This window comes from Drosophila innubila, chromosome X (genome assembly GCF_004354385.1).
Source record: "Drosophila innubila isolate TH190305 chromosome X, UK_Dinn_1.0, whole genome shotgun sequence".
Taxonomy (NCBI): domain Eukaryota; kingdom Metazoa; phylum Arthropoda; class Insecta; order Diptera; family Drosophilidae; genus Drosophila; species Drosophila innubila.
The window spans coordinates 14,586,462-14,604,623 of record NC_047626.1 but is presented as its reverse complement, the minus strand read 5'-3'; the positions used below and the strand labels follow the sequence as shown (position 1 = coordinate 14,604,623).

The 18,162-nt window shown below is 36.3% G+C and overlaps 1 protein-coding gene and 1 long non-coding RNA gene across 11 annotated transcripts in view; both read left to right on the top strand.

Annotated features, from left to right (window-relative positions):
* LOC117793298 (cAMP-specific 3',5'-cyclic phosphodiesterase) overlaps positions 1-18,162 on the top strand; it is an 89,664-nt gene that overhangs the window by 62,914 nt on the left and 8,588 nt on the right. For 3 of the 9 annotated variants that reach the window (XM_034633619.1, XM_034633587.1, XM_034633627.1), the window contains 3 exons: positions 6,551-6,589; positions 15,805-15,909; positions 17,960-18,143. In XM_034633619.1, the coding sequence (XP_034489510.1) occupies positions 6,551-6,589; positions 15,805-15,909; positions 17,960-18,143 (328 nt within the window). Of the gene's footprint in view, positions 1-6,550; positions 6,590-12,427; positions 12,590-15,804; positions 15,910-17,959; positions 18,144-18,162 lie in introns of those variants that run through there. The other 6 variants (XM_034633602.1, XM_034633647.1, XM_034633595.1 and 3 more) reach the window with 5 other exon arrangements.
* On the top strand, positions 15,072-15,479 carry LOC117793384. Of its 2 annotated transcripts, XR_004618261.1 has the most exons (3): positions 15,072-15,127; positions 15,184-15,378; positions 15,415-15,479. It is a non-coding gene; the product is annotated as an uncharacterized LOC117793384 (long non-coding RNA). The 2 variants fall into 2 exon arrangements; XR_004618260.1 differs by having other exon boundaries at positions 15,184-15,452.

Genomic DNA, 18,162 nt, shown 5'->3' with positions numbered 1-18,162 from the left:
TGTACAATCCTTTCAACTTCTACAGCTTCTAATTGTATTCTGTCTTGGATTGTAACTACCTTTTCGATTTCGCATTATTATCTTTTTCCCAACTCCAACTCGTGAACCAATTATTTCTTCTACTATTTCATACAGCTTTTGTCGTTCTTTTGGTATTTCTACACGTTTTTCAAATATTTTCAGTTACTATTCGTAATCTTTCAGCTGTAACTATCTTTTCAACATGAACTTTTTCCCATATATCACACAGTAACCACATACATAGTTAGCTTCTGTTCGGGGCGCACTTGAAAAACAATTTCTTTGGTCAACTAACATAAATTTTGTTATTGCTTTTGGAGCATTTCAGCAACATTGAACTGAGAGATGTTTCGTAGTAATTTGCTGCAACTGTTGCTATTGTGTGGCTCCCTTTTGTGATTGCTTCTCGAGGAAATGGAAATGCCACACCTTTGCCAGATGGTTGTGCGTATATGTGAATGTGTTTGTGTTTGTGTGTGTGTGTGTGTAGCATCATTTGTGGCATTTCAAAGCACTTTCCACACATTTGAATGGCATTGCAGTGACGCCTTTTGTAGCTGGAACTCTTAGAAACATCATCATTTGCCGATGATGCCCCAAAGAGACCGCCCAGTTGATGGCATTCGCAGAATTCATAGCAAACATTTGCCACATTTAGCTGCCCCCTTTTTGCCATAAATTCCTAGAGTCCTAGCGACCTGGAGTCCAGTGTCCAAAGTCCATACCAAAGTCCGGAGTCCGGAATCTGTAGTATGGTGCGGTCTTGTGCCAGCTGCTCTGTTCTCTGGCCTGCTAGCAATCTGCCAGGACTTTCTGGTCATTGTTATGACAACGCATGACGGTTGGAGATGGTTGAGTGGTGAGGGGTGAGTGGTGAGGGAGGGGAAAAGCAACTTTTTGGAAATATGCAAAACCAGGAATAAGCATTTTGCCTTTCAGTTCTGCTGTGTTATTCAGACTTCAATTAGTTAGTCAAAGCTGTTACCATCTCTTTCTCTCTTTCTCACTCTCTCTTTGTCTCTCTAACTATCTCATCACATATGCGTTGCAATACCAAATTTCACATGCATAACCATCAGCAGCAGCAGCAGCAATAGCAAAAACAACAAGTGGGCGGTTACCGTCGAGCACGCCCGACAGTATAATACCCTGTGCCCAGGTACGACCAATTGTTCCTATAGCAGCTATATGATATATGGAACACAAAATTTGGTCAGAATGTACAAGTGCATATGCATATTCTAACAGTTTGGTTACGATATCTCAAAAAACAAAAAACTTTTTTATACTAAAAGTTAATTTTTGACCGATCGATCCTTGACAGCTATATGATATAGTCGACCGAGTTGAACGAACTTCTGTCAGGAAGGACAAAATCAAGTTAAATGCATATTCTATCAGTTTCGTAAAGATATCTCAAAAACAAAAAACTTTTTCATACTAAGACTTAATTTTCGATTGAGCGTCTCTATTGCAGCTATGTAATATAGTGGACCGATTTAAACCAAATTGGGTCAGGATGTATAATACCAGCCCAGATGCATATTCTATTAGTTTCGTAAAGATATCTCTAAAAACAAAAAACTTTTTCATACTAAAACTTCATTTTCGACGAATCGTTTCTATGGCAGCTATATGATATAGTGGTCCAATCCAAAGATAAAAACAAACTTGATCTGGGTATGGTATTTAGGAACCTACATACCAAGTTTAAAGTGTCTAGCTTTTATGGTTTCTGAAATGGAAACAAACAGACGGACGGACAGACGGCCAGACAGATGGCCAGACGGACAGACAGACGGACATGGCTTAATCGACTCGGCTGTTTATCCTGATCAAGAATATGTATACTTTGGGGGGTCAGCCACGCCCCCTTCTGCCTGTTACATACATCATGCCAAACACATTGTACCCTTTTTTGACCATTTTCAATGGGCGCAGGGTATAAAAATAACAAGAAATGGGGGCAACATAGAATGCGACATCAGCAAACGAATATTATGCAACTGGAAACCGGAAATGCTTCTCGGTCTGCCGTGTTGAGTGCAACATGCGCGACGAAGCCATTTCGCAGTTTTTCAGCCAAATCATAATGCATAAAAACAACAATAACAATAACTAATTACTCAACAAGAAGAAGAACAACAACTGCAACTGCAACAGTAAAATATATATGTATATGGTATACTATAATATATATATATAAAAAAATATATCAAAGCATCAGGTAGCAAATGTAGTCGGAAAATCTCGCACCATATGGAATTGGGCGGGCATTTGGTCACGCCCAGTGCAACCTTGGGCACAGAAGCATTTTACAGCTATTTTTACACGACTTTTGGCTCACGGCTCTCGTCTCCCATCCCCTGTGACGTCCATCTCCTATCCGCTATAGCTCTTTCCGCTCTCCTCTCTCGCACCGCCTCAATGGCCAAAATACAAAAATATCGCGCAAAACGCAGATGAAAAATTGCAAAAATATTTGGACCGCAAAACACTTAAAAACCCCAAATAAAAACAACAATAATAGCAACCAATTACCCAAACAAACTTATCTACATTCAACCAAAACCAAACAAGACAAGAAAAACAAAAACCATCAGAGAATAGGAGAAAAATTTAACGAAATTTTAATACACTAAAAAGAGTGATCAAACTGAATGATATTAAAGAACTGCTTAAAGAAAAATACTGTCTACTCATAACATACAAATGAAAGTGAACTTGGATGACATGCAGCTTGAATGAAGAACCACAGAAATGTCAACATAAGTACAAAAATTTTAATATTATGCACAGAATTTGCAATTACATTTCAATGAAAAATAAACATATAATGAACTTTCATTCAGGGATATACTAAGAACTTTAGGTAAATCGTATAAGAACTAGCATACATATATTATTATATTAATGATTTTTTTAATCTAATGTAAAAAGTAAACGGTATAGACTGACGGCCATTGTATTAAAGGAAAATCCAAAACTTTAAATAGTACTTAAAGTAAAGTAAAGTAAAGTACTTAAAGTAACTTATAAATACTTGTAAGTAAATATTGAAATATTTTTCTGTCATATTTTGAGAGAAGTACTATATAGAGAAACTTCATAGCATAAGTGATAAATGAAAATTTTAAGAGAAAAAAATTTAACACTTTATTTCTGAGTGCTCAATTTATTAAACTCGGTTGTTAAATTCGTTTCTCAAGTACATGAAAACACGAACAAGTTTATCAAACAACTGATACACAATTACTTTATATTAAAGTACATAAGCTAGAAGTTATAAATTCTCTATTCCAAAAACTAAGCGAAGTCCTTTGACTATGTGATCAACGTACTCAACCTCAACCCATTTATTTAGTTTCTGATAAATATTGCATAATATAACTGACCATCCCAAAGGCGAATAAAAGCCAAAAATGTCCTTGTGTCACAAACTGTTGTCGAAAGTTAGATGAGCCTAAGTTTAGTGACCCATGGCACTGGGAATTGAGTGCTATGTGCGAGTACGATGAGTTGAACATAAAAACGATTTAATTATACATAGTTGAAATAAATATTTTTGGTATTTTTGGCATTTTTTGGCTCCCTTTTCGGCCATTTGGCAGCGACAGCAACGTAATTTGCATTCTTTTGCCCTCTCCCTCCCTCTTGCGCTCTCTCGCTTTTTCGCTGACTGTCTCTGCCTTTCATTTGTTGTGGTTGTTGTTGTTGTTGTTGTTGTTTTAGGCTGACTGGGCCAGGCGAAAAGTTTTGGGTCTACTTTAAAGTTTGGCAGGCCTTTAGTTACGCCAACAAAAATACAACCGTCTCCCCACTCTTCCTCTTCCTCGCCGTTCCCGTCTCCGTCACTATCCGTCAGTCTTTTATCCGTATTCCGGGTACGTGTTACGTGGTCCGTTCACTTTTCAGTGAGCGCGCTCGGCGATTGCTTTCAATCAACTTGAATATTTTGTCGGTGAGACATATCGCAGTTCGCTCTTGTCTGCCACTCGGCTACTTTCAAACAATGTTGTTGATGAGCCTGTCAATTGCATACCAGACACACACACACACACACACACACAAAAAGGCATACCTGCAGTCGGGCACAGGCTGGGTCAGTGTGGCTGTCATGACAACGACGATCAAGTTGAGTGAAAATTTCATAAAGATTTCAACACTAATAACAAATAATTAGCTGATTGACTGCGGCTGGCAAATGTCAAGGCCAAAGACAACACAACGTAACAGAAAACAACTGCACAACATTAACAACTGCAACAACATTTCTATTTATTACGTTTGTGACGTCTATGAAACCGGTAAATAAATAGATTTGAGACATGCCACAATCCAATATTTATCATATGGCATTACATTGCCAGCTCAAGATCGAACAATAAGAATGCTTAAATAGCCATTAAAATTATAATTATAATCATTAATAAGTAGCTCCACATAAAGATTATTTATTTATTTTATTTATTTATTTATTTTATTGTATTAAAGAATTAATTCTAAAGTACAATATTATAGCTAGATATAGAGAAGAATAAAAACGATTTAAGGAACAGTTGACTTGAAAGAAGTTTGCTGTAACTAATTTGTAACTTGAAAGCAGACGAAAAACAATTTGAAGACCTAGTATATTTTTACTACGAACTTAGTTAAATTCTCTACTGACACTAAAAATCATAAAAGTAAATAAAATGTTTATTATAATCCAAATACTCGAACTCTAAGTTTTATTTCGAATTTTGCTTCTATTAAATACAAAGAAGTAATTCTATTTTCTGAATTGTTTTCATTCAAGCCGTCAACAATTGTTTAAGCAAATAAAGCAAATTGTTTAAACCTAAAAAAGAAGTAGATATATATTTAAAATAGATTAAAAAATAACTGACTTAGGGCAGTCGTAATGAATAAATAGATTCAAGGAAGTTTAATTACATTGAAGGCAACATCAGAACTAAAAAAATTTGAATCATCATAACTCAAAAAACCTAGAAGAAATTAGAAATGTGTCAAAATGTTTCCAGCAACTTTTCAGACTGAGGTGCCTTAATTAACTTTGATAAAGTTCAAAAACTAAGAAAACCTCGTTTAAAAGGAACTCAGGAAACAATAGATAGAAGGGCAAAAATAAGGACAAAATAACAAGCAACACAATTAAGTAGTTAGAGCAGTTAAAAGAGTTGCTTTAAGCTGATAACCAGGACATGAATGCAGCAATTGACAGGCAGGATGCATTAACTGTTTTGCAAATTGCTGGACGAGTTTGGAAACCCAAAAAAACACGAACAAAAACACTATTCAAAAACTGAGAGTCGGTCAGGCGTTAATTGTGGCAGGTGTGGCTGGCTTTCTAAATGTGAGTGTTGCAGGTGTCAGGTCAATTGTTGGACATGCTGCAAACAGCACAACAACACGCACACACGCACACACACAACTACATACATACACTTCTTTGATACACACAAATAAAAGGATGCACGTATGCAAATGTCATTGAAATTTATCCGGCATGTAAGTTGCAAGTTAGCCCTTGCTACTTGCAACGTGTGTCATCGTATCGGCATCAATTTTAAAGCTAAAGTACATAACTTGCAGCAGGGCGTGGCCAGTGGGCGGCACACAGAGTGTGTGTGTCTGTGTGTGTGTGTGTGTGTGAATGCGTTTGGCATTTGCAAAAAAGTTTAAAATGCAACTCACAGACAGTGGCAGTCATGTGTGTGAGTGTTTGTTTAAATGTCAACACTTCAACTTCGACTTTTATGCAGCTGCTGCATATTGTTGTGGCTCTTGTTGTTGCTGTTGTTGTCGGTTGTTGTCGGTTGTGACGTGCATAGCACAATGACGTCATGAGAGCGCCCCGAGAAACGAGTCGCTTATCTATCAATTGCCCAAGGGTCATTGCCGTCGCCTTGTCTACGTCAGCATAGCCAACTTATCCAAGTGACCTCCGCTAATCCTGAACCTGCACAGTGCACACTATACACAGTACACACACACACACGCAACACACACAACTCGACGACACTTAACTGTCGCACGTGATATCTCAATTAAGTTGGTCGAGTCCCATTTGTTTCGCTTATTCGCCTTTCATTGCATACCCTAGGGGTTCAGACACACACAGACACTCACACACACACACACACACACACACACACACACACACACACACACACACTGACACGCACACTTTCACCGACATATGCATCGCATTTTTGTGTTCATTTTTTCTTTGCATTTTTCGCTAGACAATAAAATAAGCGTCAATTATTTATAAAACAATTGAAAAAAGCTTTGAGATAATTTTTGTGTTGTATTTCTTTATGTTGATATACTTTTATATCTATATACTTATATATTATATTATTATATTTATATTTATATTATATTTATATTATTGTTGTTTGTTGCAACTTGATACTTGTGTTCTGTACTCGTTTTATGAATCTCTACTATCTACTAACTTAACCTATTTCTTATGATCGTTATTTGTACTATTATCGTTGTTTATTATTGTAACCCTTTGCAGGTTTAAAGAACAGGACGCCTCTATACTCATTGACAGATCGTACGTATGCCCGAATTCTTTCTCTCTCTCTCTCTCTCTCTCTCTCTCTCTCTCTTTCTCTCTGTCTCTGTTTTACTTTGTCTTCTACACTCTGCCGCACTTTCTCTTAATCTATCTTTGTCGCTTGCTTATGTAACAACTACTTTTTCCAATGCTTGCTTGACTGATAATCCACAATTGATGTTTGTCTTGCATTTGTATTTAAGTTTATCTTATACATTTATTTTGATTTTACGCATGCTCTGTATGTTATCCTCATCCTTTTAAATATCTTTGGCAAGTATTTAAAATGTAATAATAAAAACTTGACGCTATTTTATCTACATATTCGATTTATATTTTCATCACTCACTTTCTTTTTGGTTTTTTTCCCCGACTCCTTTTTTATTTATTTAGTTAGTTAGATAATTGATTCTATCCAGTCTACAATATTTTAAATATTTCAATTTAATATGTATTATAACTTATAATTTATAAGGTCCGTTTTTGAATAGTCGTCTCAATACAATTTGAGAGATGTCTTTGAACTTGACGTTAAATTTTATTTATTATACGTCAACATATCATTAAGTTGGTTACCTGAGACTTTAACTACACCTCAAAAAAATAGGCCTAAATGTAACTACTTTATACATAAGTTTAAAATAGTTTTCAAAACAATCTGCAAATCTCTATACCTATACTTTATTCTCTCCCCTGTTTTGGGCCATCCAAAGCAACTCTGTTTTGAATTTAAAGCAGCTGTTAAATCGTTAAATTTTCAAATTCAATTTATTTCGACATATCTTTGAAAATAAACATAGTACTATTTTTGGAATGACATACTCAATTTTCCAGTATCTAAAAAGTTAAATCTTTTGGATTATTCTAACTTCTAACATTTTTAAAAAATTTTAATTCAATTGATTTTTTAATTTGAAGTCAATCTTCACAACTAGTCATTGAGAAGGTCCTTAGCTTTAGCTTTGAGTCTGTAGCATCTAGATAAGTACCCATTTTGACATTCCTATGAGTGGACAGAATACGTAAGTCACGTCACGTTTGCTGTGTGTTTTTCCGATTTTTTGAGAAGGGGGTAACACTCACATGATATTCCGCGTGTCACTCAATTCACCGAATTTATCCCTAGTCATCATTGTCGTCGTCGCCGCAATTAATGGCCAAAGACGAGTGGCAGCAGGGGTAACTGGGGGCAGTTGAATGAAAGCTGCCAAAGATGTGAATTCAACAGCATATAAAGAATAATAACAACAACAACAACAACATGAACAACAAGCGCAACTGAAGGCGCATTGGCAACGTTGGCGACAGCGCAGCTAATTTAAATATGAATAACATTTCCTATTTCCTGTACCATCACAGCCACCAAAATAATAACAACAACAAATAACAAAATACCGAAAACCGAAAACTGAAATCAAAAGAAAAACCCAACATGAAATTCGGTCAGTTGAAGCACTGCGACTAGAATGGGTTGGATTTGCTTTGTGCTGACCAGACCAAAGCAATGTCGTTGGCAAAATTCAATCACAAGCTAAAAGCCAGCGACAATCTTATTCCTCTCCTTCTCCTCCTATTGCTGTGCTCATTTAACCGTAGGTTGTCCCTTTTATGCACAGTTTTTGCCCAGTTGCCACATGCAGCGACGCACTCGCTGGCGTATACGTAACGTAGCGTTGAGCGCACACATATTATTCATACGCAGCGTGACACCGAAAAAGTCAAAACAAATGAAATACGTTCTTTTCGCGCATTAAATTTGCCGCCTCAATTGCCGTTGTCGCTGCCAAACGAACAAATTCCGCCCATGCGCCAAATGCAAATCACGCCCAACTCTATGTACATACATATGTATGTGTATATATACATGTATATTCCTCTGAGTATGTGTTAATGTGTGTGTGTCTGTGTGTGTGATTTTTTAGTTGCCTCTTGTGCTTTTTGTAAAAATGCATTTTACACAAATTTGACATGAAAAACGAATATGAACTCATCCCACTCATGCATCGCATTTCAAATCAGAAAATATATTAATTTTCAACTGAGCATTTCAATGTGAAAGAAATTGCTTAAAGTGATTTATTTATAATATTTTATTGGACATTTTTGTCCTTGCAAAAATGTTTGCATCTTAATTTAGATTGAAATAGTTCTAGTTGTTATTTGTCCTTTGTCGCAAGAGTTGAATTATGCAGCACTTATATTCATTACTTAAAGCTATTCATAATGAAAATCGTCATTTAAGTAATTTTAATTAAAAGCTCTATAATTACTTAATTCATTATGCTGGATTCTGTAAAGTTCAACAGAAAGAGACGTGATTTCATATTGGATAATCGACATTTATATTTTGAATACATTTACGAATGTTTATGAACAATTTCATCAGTCACTTGACTTGCGCCCCAGACACACACCGATAAACACATATTCATTCAATAGTTCACACACTCACGTTGCCGTCAGTCACGAGATTTCTTTTTACGCTGACCCGATGGTCCATCACGCGCCAACAGTTGCTTTAAATAGTGTTATACTCTTTAAAAGGGTGCTCTGCTTTTCTCATCAGTTTTGAAAATATCTTGATGAAACTTGGTAGAGGTCAGTCTTTTTACTGCTGGTACTATATTTTAAAGCGTCCATTGGAACGATCGGTCAAACATCATCCTTTATAAGGCAAACTTTGTTGTATCTTGAGATACGTCAACCAAACTCATTGGACAATTTTTATGTAGCTGTCATAGAAACGATCGATTGCTCTTGTTGTTTTTCTTCGTATGCATTGAAACTTGCATACTATATGATAGTTTGATGGTCAGGGCCATTTAATAATTTTGACACTTGAAGGGAGCCATTCATAATTTCTGCGGCATCAACAATGAATTTTACTGAATAAAATAATTTTTAAATGAATTTTTGTATTATATATATAAAGTAAACAGTTCTGTTGAAATTGAAAATCCTTTTATAGCAGTCAACTTTATTGACTTCGGAAATATGTTCGAAAACATGAAATTTCTGCAATTTAAAGAACTGCGAAAATTAATAACTGTTGTTTTCAAAATCAACTCTTTTCAAAATCTCTAGAGAATGTGGTTCTGTGGATCTATGGTTAGAGTTGCCGACCTGCCACAAATAGAAATAGAATTCGAAAAACTGGGCTAGATTTTTACCCTGTCAAGCTAAAGGTGAACAGTCATGAATGAAATAATATAATTAATATACACAGTCAATGTTATCACAAATGTGTTTATAAGTTCAATAAGAATGAAATGCAATGTAATTCTTCCCGTCAAAATAAAACAAACAAAAAATAAGAGAATGTGGTATTTGAATAGTATGATTTGAATTATATATTATGATATGCCTATGCCCTTGCAGGGCTCTGGGCAAGGGTATTTAAACTTCGGAGGACCAAACCTACATTTTCTATCTTGTTATCGTTCGACTCGTTTTGAGTCGAGTGAGTGAGTGAGTGAATGAGTGTGAGTGTGAGTAGACTGACTTTGTTTATCGAATGCAGCGCCACTCGCAGCTTGTCATTCAAGTGGGTTAAGTGACGCAGTGGGCGGGCCGAACGTCCACAACGTTCAAATGATTATCGTAATCGGGCAGCAGAAGAAGCGGGCACATGAAACGCAATCACAATCGCAATCGCAATTCAAGTTGAAATTGAAATTGAAATTATAATCAAAATCTCGTACAGCATCTTTTGATGCTGCTGTCGGCTCACGCTGCGTATGAGTAATGTGTACCCACTCCCCTATGGCTCATCTTCATCTATCTCGCAACCTAACTACTTGCTTAAGTGGCATAGAAGAAGAACAGCAACGACAACAACAATAACAACAAAGGGTCACACAAGTGGGTTAGCTAAATTAAAAATGGCTCGAAATTATTATTAGAATTACGTGTGCGCTCATTTACGTCTAACCTGCGAGAGATACTTATTAAAAATAATCGGCAGCACTTAAAATACAAATATGCATATTTACATCTTATGCTCCCTCTCTTTCTATCGCTCTTTCTGTGTGTTTACTTATGTAATGAGCGAACGAACAAACAACAAAATGTTGGAGATCGCTTGAAAGCAACCAAATGGCAATTTGAGTAGAGAATTTATTAAACATTAGCGTAGGTAAGTGCGCTAAAATAAAACTAAAAAAAAAAACTACAAGGAGACAGAGAGAGTGAGAGAGAAAGAGAGGGAGTGGCAATGAAATTTATTTTGCGTGTGCCAAATTAAAAGGTAGTTGAAGAAACAGAGACAGACTATCAGGTGGAAGCAGTTTATTAATATTGAAGATGATATAAAGATAATGATGATGATGTTATTCATAATAATGATAGTTTTGTTGCTATTGTTGTTGCTGTTGTTGTAATAATAAGTAAGGACGCAAGCTTGCCTTGCCGAACTTCAGATATACATATGTACATATATAAGAAACACATCTATCATTTAACATAGAATGCTTCTTTATAAAACGAAGAGAGTATAACTAAAAAATACTTTTCAATTGAACTGATTGGTTATAAGCATATAAGATGTTTCTTCAAGCTCACGTCATCAAAACTCGAACTTAAGCTATGAATTCGAAAAATTCGTAAGAATGGGAAAAATATTCAAGATTTAAATATGCAATTTTAAAAGAATAATTCTGTAAAAATCGCAATTTTAAACCTTTGACAGCTTTTCAGTAAATGACCGATTATAAATCAAGGAACTAATTATTATTTATTAAACATATCACACTTTAAAGATACTGCTAAAAATAACATTCATTATGAATGAGCCAAAATGATAATTCGGATTTTGTACTGAAATGAAGTGCACATTCAATCCGAATGATGAAAATGACGTCGAATGTGCCAAATGTGCTGTCGTGGAAATAGGCTATAATACTCTAGTATCCTAGTACCCATTTTTGGGTACCGAGCTAAAAGCATATATAGTTTTTTTTATCTGCTTTGCATAGATAATTGGTATGTATGTGAATGCAACACCCTGTATAATTCAATAATTGAGCAAATGTTGTAGATGTTGTGTCAGTTCATCGTTGTCGTCGTTGTTGAAGATGAAAAGCAAGCAAAAATCTTACGCGCGCGCAAAATAAAAAAGCCCAAGCACAAATGATGAAAATGAAATGACACATACATACAGACAGACAGACGGACAGACAGACAAACAGACATATATACATACGCACACACGTTAAGAAATTTAATTTTATTTATTTTTATTTTTTTTTTTTTTAAGTTGAATATAATTTGTTTCTTACGTTACGTTGCTCAGCTGATGGCTGTGTCCGTTTTTCGCCCCTCACCGCTGCTCCCCCATCGTTAACCTGCCGCCCGGTTCGACGATTTACCAGCTGGCAGCTGCTGGCTGCGCTGTTGCTGTTGCCGTTGACGTCGACGTCAACGTCGCTGCTGTCGTCGTCGTTTTCTACTATAATTTTTCTTTTTTCATTGAGTTTTGTATTTTCGCTGGCCACGCCGCGGGACGCGCTCATTCTCGGCCAGCGCGCACTCGTGGAAAATTCAAAAAGCGTTTTGCGTTGTCGTCGTCGTCGTTGTTATCGTTATCGTTGTCGTTGCGATTGTTGTTGTCATTTATGTAAAGTACGGCAAATCAGAGCAATCGAACTAAGAATTGGAAAAATTACCATTGCTTATTGCAATATTAGTCTTAATTCAAATTGTTAACGGAATCCCACTAGCCGGATCGCATTGATCTGGCCAAACGGGATCCAAACTGGCATCTCGCATGCCCAAGTGTTAAATCGTTGATTGTGTATTTGTTGTTATTATTTTATTGTTTTGTTATTTGTGGTGTTTATGTGTTTGTGCCACAATGTTGAACAAGAACTCAGCCTCGTCGCCGTCGCTGCCGCGTGTGCACAGCTTCTTCAATATGATACCATCGATAATGCAGGACGATCTGGCCGTAACCATTCTGGCCGATCGGGATAACATGTTCTCCATTAAATCACAGCGCAGGTAAAGCCATAAGTCCAACCATTTAAGGAAGCACTAACTAGTTATATGCATACAAAATATAGATATGATCGCCCCCACAATAAGTATGCTGCCGATATATACAGATGTGTGTATATATCTACATATATGTATATACAACGTTTATATATATATACGCTTTTTTATAGTATATTTTTCAATTTAATGACAGAACTAAAAACTGTTTCAGCTGCCAGTTTGTTCAATTTCGCATTTCTCTGACTATTTGCATATTTCTATTAATTATGATCCATGTTTGTGTACAATATAGTATTTAAAAAAAGCACACACACACACACACACACAGACACAGATTCAGATACAAATGTATCTAAGCAAACGTTTCGTCAGTTTGCGTGTAACTTTAATGAACATTTGTTTTACTTTAATTAGTCAAAGGAAACAGCTTAAAACAGCTCTTGGAATAGATTTAAATATTTGCTAATATAGTCAAAACTTGGCCATAACTAATTGGCAATGGATTGCCAAGTTAATTGAATGAAAAGCCAATGTCATCAAATATATTATTTGATTTAAATTAATTGAATTCAATTCGAACTTAAAGAGATTTTTATCAAAGGCGTAGTTTCTACTGTAGTGCATTTAACAGGTCAAATTAGTGTTTATTCCCTGGCCAAGTCAACTTCAGGAATACCTTTCAAAAGCACATATGCATCATATGCAAATTATATGACATGTTCGAGCATTTCGATGTCTAGGGGATCCACTTCCTCATATAGTTTCAACTGAATTTTAATCTTTGTCACGATGAGTCACGGACATGTTTTTGACTCTTTTGCGGTGAAATGCGTCGTAGTATTCATAATCGAATAACAAAATAAAACCGTATAAATAAATAACCTAATACGTAGAACAGAAGAACAAAACAGAAAGTCGAGAAGAGTATAGAATAGAAATGAAATTGACAGAAATAAAATGACAAATCAGCAGCAACAAACACAATTCGTCTGGTTGAAAAGTCGCAAAGTCTGGCGACGAGCGGGACGGGATCTGTGTCGGAGATATAGTCAAGGGTGCGGGCAGACAAATGGGAAATAACTTCAACGGAATATGGAGGTGAAATGACAGTGGTGTATTGCTTTTTGCATATGCGCTGCATATGTTTTTATTATTTATTGTGTTATTTATGGTTGCCACTTTTGATGATTTTGGATAGACAAATGGGTGCATGAGCTCTACAATTGTTGTGACACACTCATCCACTCTTCAATCTATGCGAGACGTGCCAAAAATCAGGCAAACATACCACAGCAGGTCGCTTTGTCTGTAAATGAGTTGGCAACATTCGCATCGCTATCTAATAACCGCTTAAATCTCTTAAAGAAATTTTCATTTTCCCAAGCGTTTTTTATTGCCAGCCAATTGGCATTAAATCTTTAAAAAAAATAATGCTATACACAAAAAATGGGAGTCAATGCTCGACTAGAAAATACGCTCTAAATAATAACAAAAATGCTAAAAGTAAGACTTTAAAATCACTAAAATCTAATGATCTCAACTCCCTAAATTCTAGAAATTCTAAGTTCAAATGACTATAGATATACACTTTTTATATATCTCTAAGCAAATGCCACTCCCTCTCGAAAAGTAGCAGTAGCTAATTGTACCCTTTTTAGCAAATTTGAGGGTATAAAATTTAAAAATAAAATGAAATAATGAATCTTAATTTGACGCCGGCAAACGTTGCCTTGTGACGTCACTGCTGGACGTGTTTCATTTTAGTATTCTATTTAATATTATTTGTTACAGTACATATAGAGATAATGCTTTTTTTTTATTTTAATTTTATTTTGGTAATATTAATTTATGCCATTTTTTGTTTGTCAACTCAAACGGCAACGTCTTCGTCTCCTTGGCTCGTTTTTTGCATTTTGTTTTTTTTTTTTTGTTCGTCTCATTTTATATTTATTTTCGGCACAAATAAGTATTTCGAGCCAAGTGGCTCGTGTGCCACCAGCACCAGCACCACTGCCACTGCCGCAACCAGCGAGAAACGTTTTTCCACCATTTTTGTGGCGCTGCTCGTTCCGCATTTCTGTGGAATTTTGAACCGGCATAAAGGGGAAAAAAAAAACAACTGAAACGTCCTTTACCCCATAATTCACCGCCTTTCCTTTCCTTTATTTGACTTTCCTTTGTTTAAATTTTTTTCTTTTCTTTTTTTTTTGGCTGTTTTTCATTGTTTTTTTTTTTTTGGCGAGAGTCTATTCAGGGCGCTGGCGTTGACCTTTTCGGTTGCTTGGCTGATTGCGCTGTCACCTAACCATGTGGCTAAGTGAAAGCCACCTACGAGCTTTCCAGTTGATTTACCCGGCAATTTGGTCAAGTACTCTGCCAATTTGAAACACTTTGAAATTTGAATTTGAAATAAAATAAAATCATATATTATTTGGAAATGGAAAATTTGATTGATTGAAAATTGTAGCATTTAAAATTTCATTGCTGGAATCTCGAAAAACTCTTGTGGATCCGCATCTCTCTTATGTCTTTCCTAGTCATGTATGTAAAAGTGATGAAACTAGTTTTTAACGGATCTTAAGGGTTATTAAAACCAGATTTAGTGCGATAGGCAGGTGGGAGAAGCGTTCAATTCTCCTACTGCGACACTGTGTGAGAGCACGATGCGACAAGTGCAGTGACGAAAACGAAAACAAGAAGCAAAACGAACAGCAAAGCAAAAGCGAGAAGCAAAGGCAAGAACTACGATAGAGCGAGAAGCAGAGCAAGAAGCAAAGCATGCTTTGATTCTTGTCAACAATGTTTAATTATTTACTTGGAAACTTAAGGTTTTTTATGTAATGTGTTAAATAAATCGGTAAATTTACTTTGCCGTTTTGTTTTGCTTCTCACTTTGAACTTCTCTCCCTGCTTCTCACAATCACTGAGAGTTGATGACAACGACAATCAGATTGTTAATTAATTAATTAAGCATGTTGCTTAATATGTGCTCTATTTGTTATCACATTACTTTTTGGAATCACTTTTTTTACATCATTTTGTTCATCTTATTCTCGTTACATACTCTTTGCCTGCATGTGTGTTTATACAGCTCTCTCTCTCTCCCTCTTTCTGTCTCTCTCTCTATTCATCAATATCTTTCTCTTTCTATCTCTCTTTTTGCATGTATTCGCATTGCAATTACAATTACTTACAATTCTCGCTCTCTCTCTTTACAGCCATGGCGAGGATCTCATTGTAACGCCGTTTGCCCAAATTTTAGCCAGTTTACGTTCAGTGCGCAACAATTTATTAAGTCTGACAAATGTACCAGCATCAAACAAGTAAGTCTATTGTAACCTTGACACGCCCTCACAACGCCCAACGAGCTCTCCCACCCTTTCTCCAATCATTCAAAGCACACTTGGTCAATTCGGCCGATCTCTCTATGACACACATGCGAAACTGATGAAACATACGAGTGTACTTGACCTAGTCCCCCCTCCCCTTTGCCTTTTATCCTCCCTCCCCTTTCCTTAAACACTCTTTCTCTCTTTACGCCCTTCTAGTCCTGGAAAGTTGTAAGCCAATTTTCGCGCCCATTCTGTCTCTCTCTCTCTGACCTTACCGACCTGCCACTCTCTCTCTCTCTCTCTCTCTGTTTCTTGCTCTCGTGCTCTCTTTGTCTTGCTGCCTGTCAATATCCCGCTCGCTCTCTGTGTGCTCTCTCAATGGTTTTTTGTCATATCACACTTTAATTAATTAACCGGCAACTACACCAAATAACAACAACACCACTAACAGCAACAACAAATGACAACAACAAGAATAACAACAACAACAACAAAAGCATAATAAGCATTCATCTTCTTTTTTTTTTCGACTAACAATAATTTTGTTCTACATATTGTACGTGTGTATGTATGTATTAGCATATGTTTATGTATGTGTGTATTTGTGTGTTCACATAAACATACACACAGGCACACAGTGTCACACAAAAGTAAAGACCCACTTGAACATAAATGATGACAACGATGTCGAGAAACAACCCACAGTTCGCTTTGGATATACATGTAGCATGTAGGGGGTGTATGTGTGTGTGTGTGTGGGGGGTAGGCTGAATGGGGTAACGGACGGGGCAGGCAAACAGTTTGTTGTTGTGTTGGATCGTGTTGATGTGCCAAAAATACCGCAAACACACAAAAACCGTACCGTACAATTTATTTATAATTTTTTCCATCGAATATGACGGAACTCAAATTTAGAACATTGTCAGTTCTCGAGAACTGCCAAAGTGTTATGGGTGAGAGGAGGGGAAGGGGGAAGCGGTATTGAAGAGGGACAAAGACAGAGAGGGAACTCCAGAATTGATGGCTTATAGCTTGTTGATAATTTATTATTGTTGTTCTTGTTGTTATTGTTGTTCTTGTTGTTGTTGTTGCTTATTGGCACACTAATAAGTATTTGCGTACAAACGTACAACTAACACTAAATGTGTATATGTATGTGTGTTCATAAGAATGGAAAAGCAACCTTATGTTATCGCCCTCAACAGACCTGAACCCAAACCCTAACCCTAACCCCAACCCTATAAAACTCGTATTACATATACTATAAATATATTTATATATCATATATTAATTCACATTAATTACATACGTATGCAATTAAACAATAAGCTAACCAAATAATTTGAATTGTTGTACAGAAACCACAGATTCGATTCTTCAATTAAAATTTTGTTCATATTTTTTTTCTCTTTCTCTCTCTCTCTCTCTCTCTTTCTCTCTTTATCTCACTCTTTATACACATAAAAAAATAAACATATCTATAAACATATATATATATGTGTCTCACTCGCTCGCTCATTTGCTCGTTGGCCAACAACAAAAAATATAATAAATACGACATTCATTTGTTGTTGTTTAATGCAAATTAATTCCCAATTCCTGATTCTCAATGTTGTAAACACGTGTTTATCCATCCTTTCTTTGTTTGTGTGTGTGTGTGTGTGTGTGTGTGTGGTTTGTTAACAATACTATAACCGTATAACTGTTATTCCCGCTCCCCATTTATAACCTCACTTCCCACTGAATGTTAACTTTTCATTCATTACTTTTACATTTTCTAACTGTGTTTTTAACTTTTGCTTTTTTATTTTATTTTCTTTTTTTTAAATTTATTTTCGATTTATTTTATGCCGTTTTATTCACTTTCCTATACTTGCTCGTTTGTTACCTCGTTGGTTACTGTTCAATTATTGTTTCCCTTATCACAATTCGATTCCTCCTGCCTCCCTTCTATGCTACCGCGCTATTACTCCTCCCTGTGTCCCACTTGTGTGCGTGTGTCTGGGTTTTGTGTGTGGAAATCATGTATTAATCAAACAAGATCCAGGCGACCAGCTCAATCATCATCCGGACGGTCCGGAAATGCTAGCGGTGTTCAACTAGCACAGGGAGATGAGGCCTACACCCGCCTGGCCACCGATACCATTGAGGAGTTAGACTGGTGCTTGGATCAGCTGGAGACTATACAAACGCATCGCAGTGTCTCCGACATGGCATCGCTAAAGGTGCGTCAAAGCTTTAATC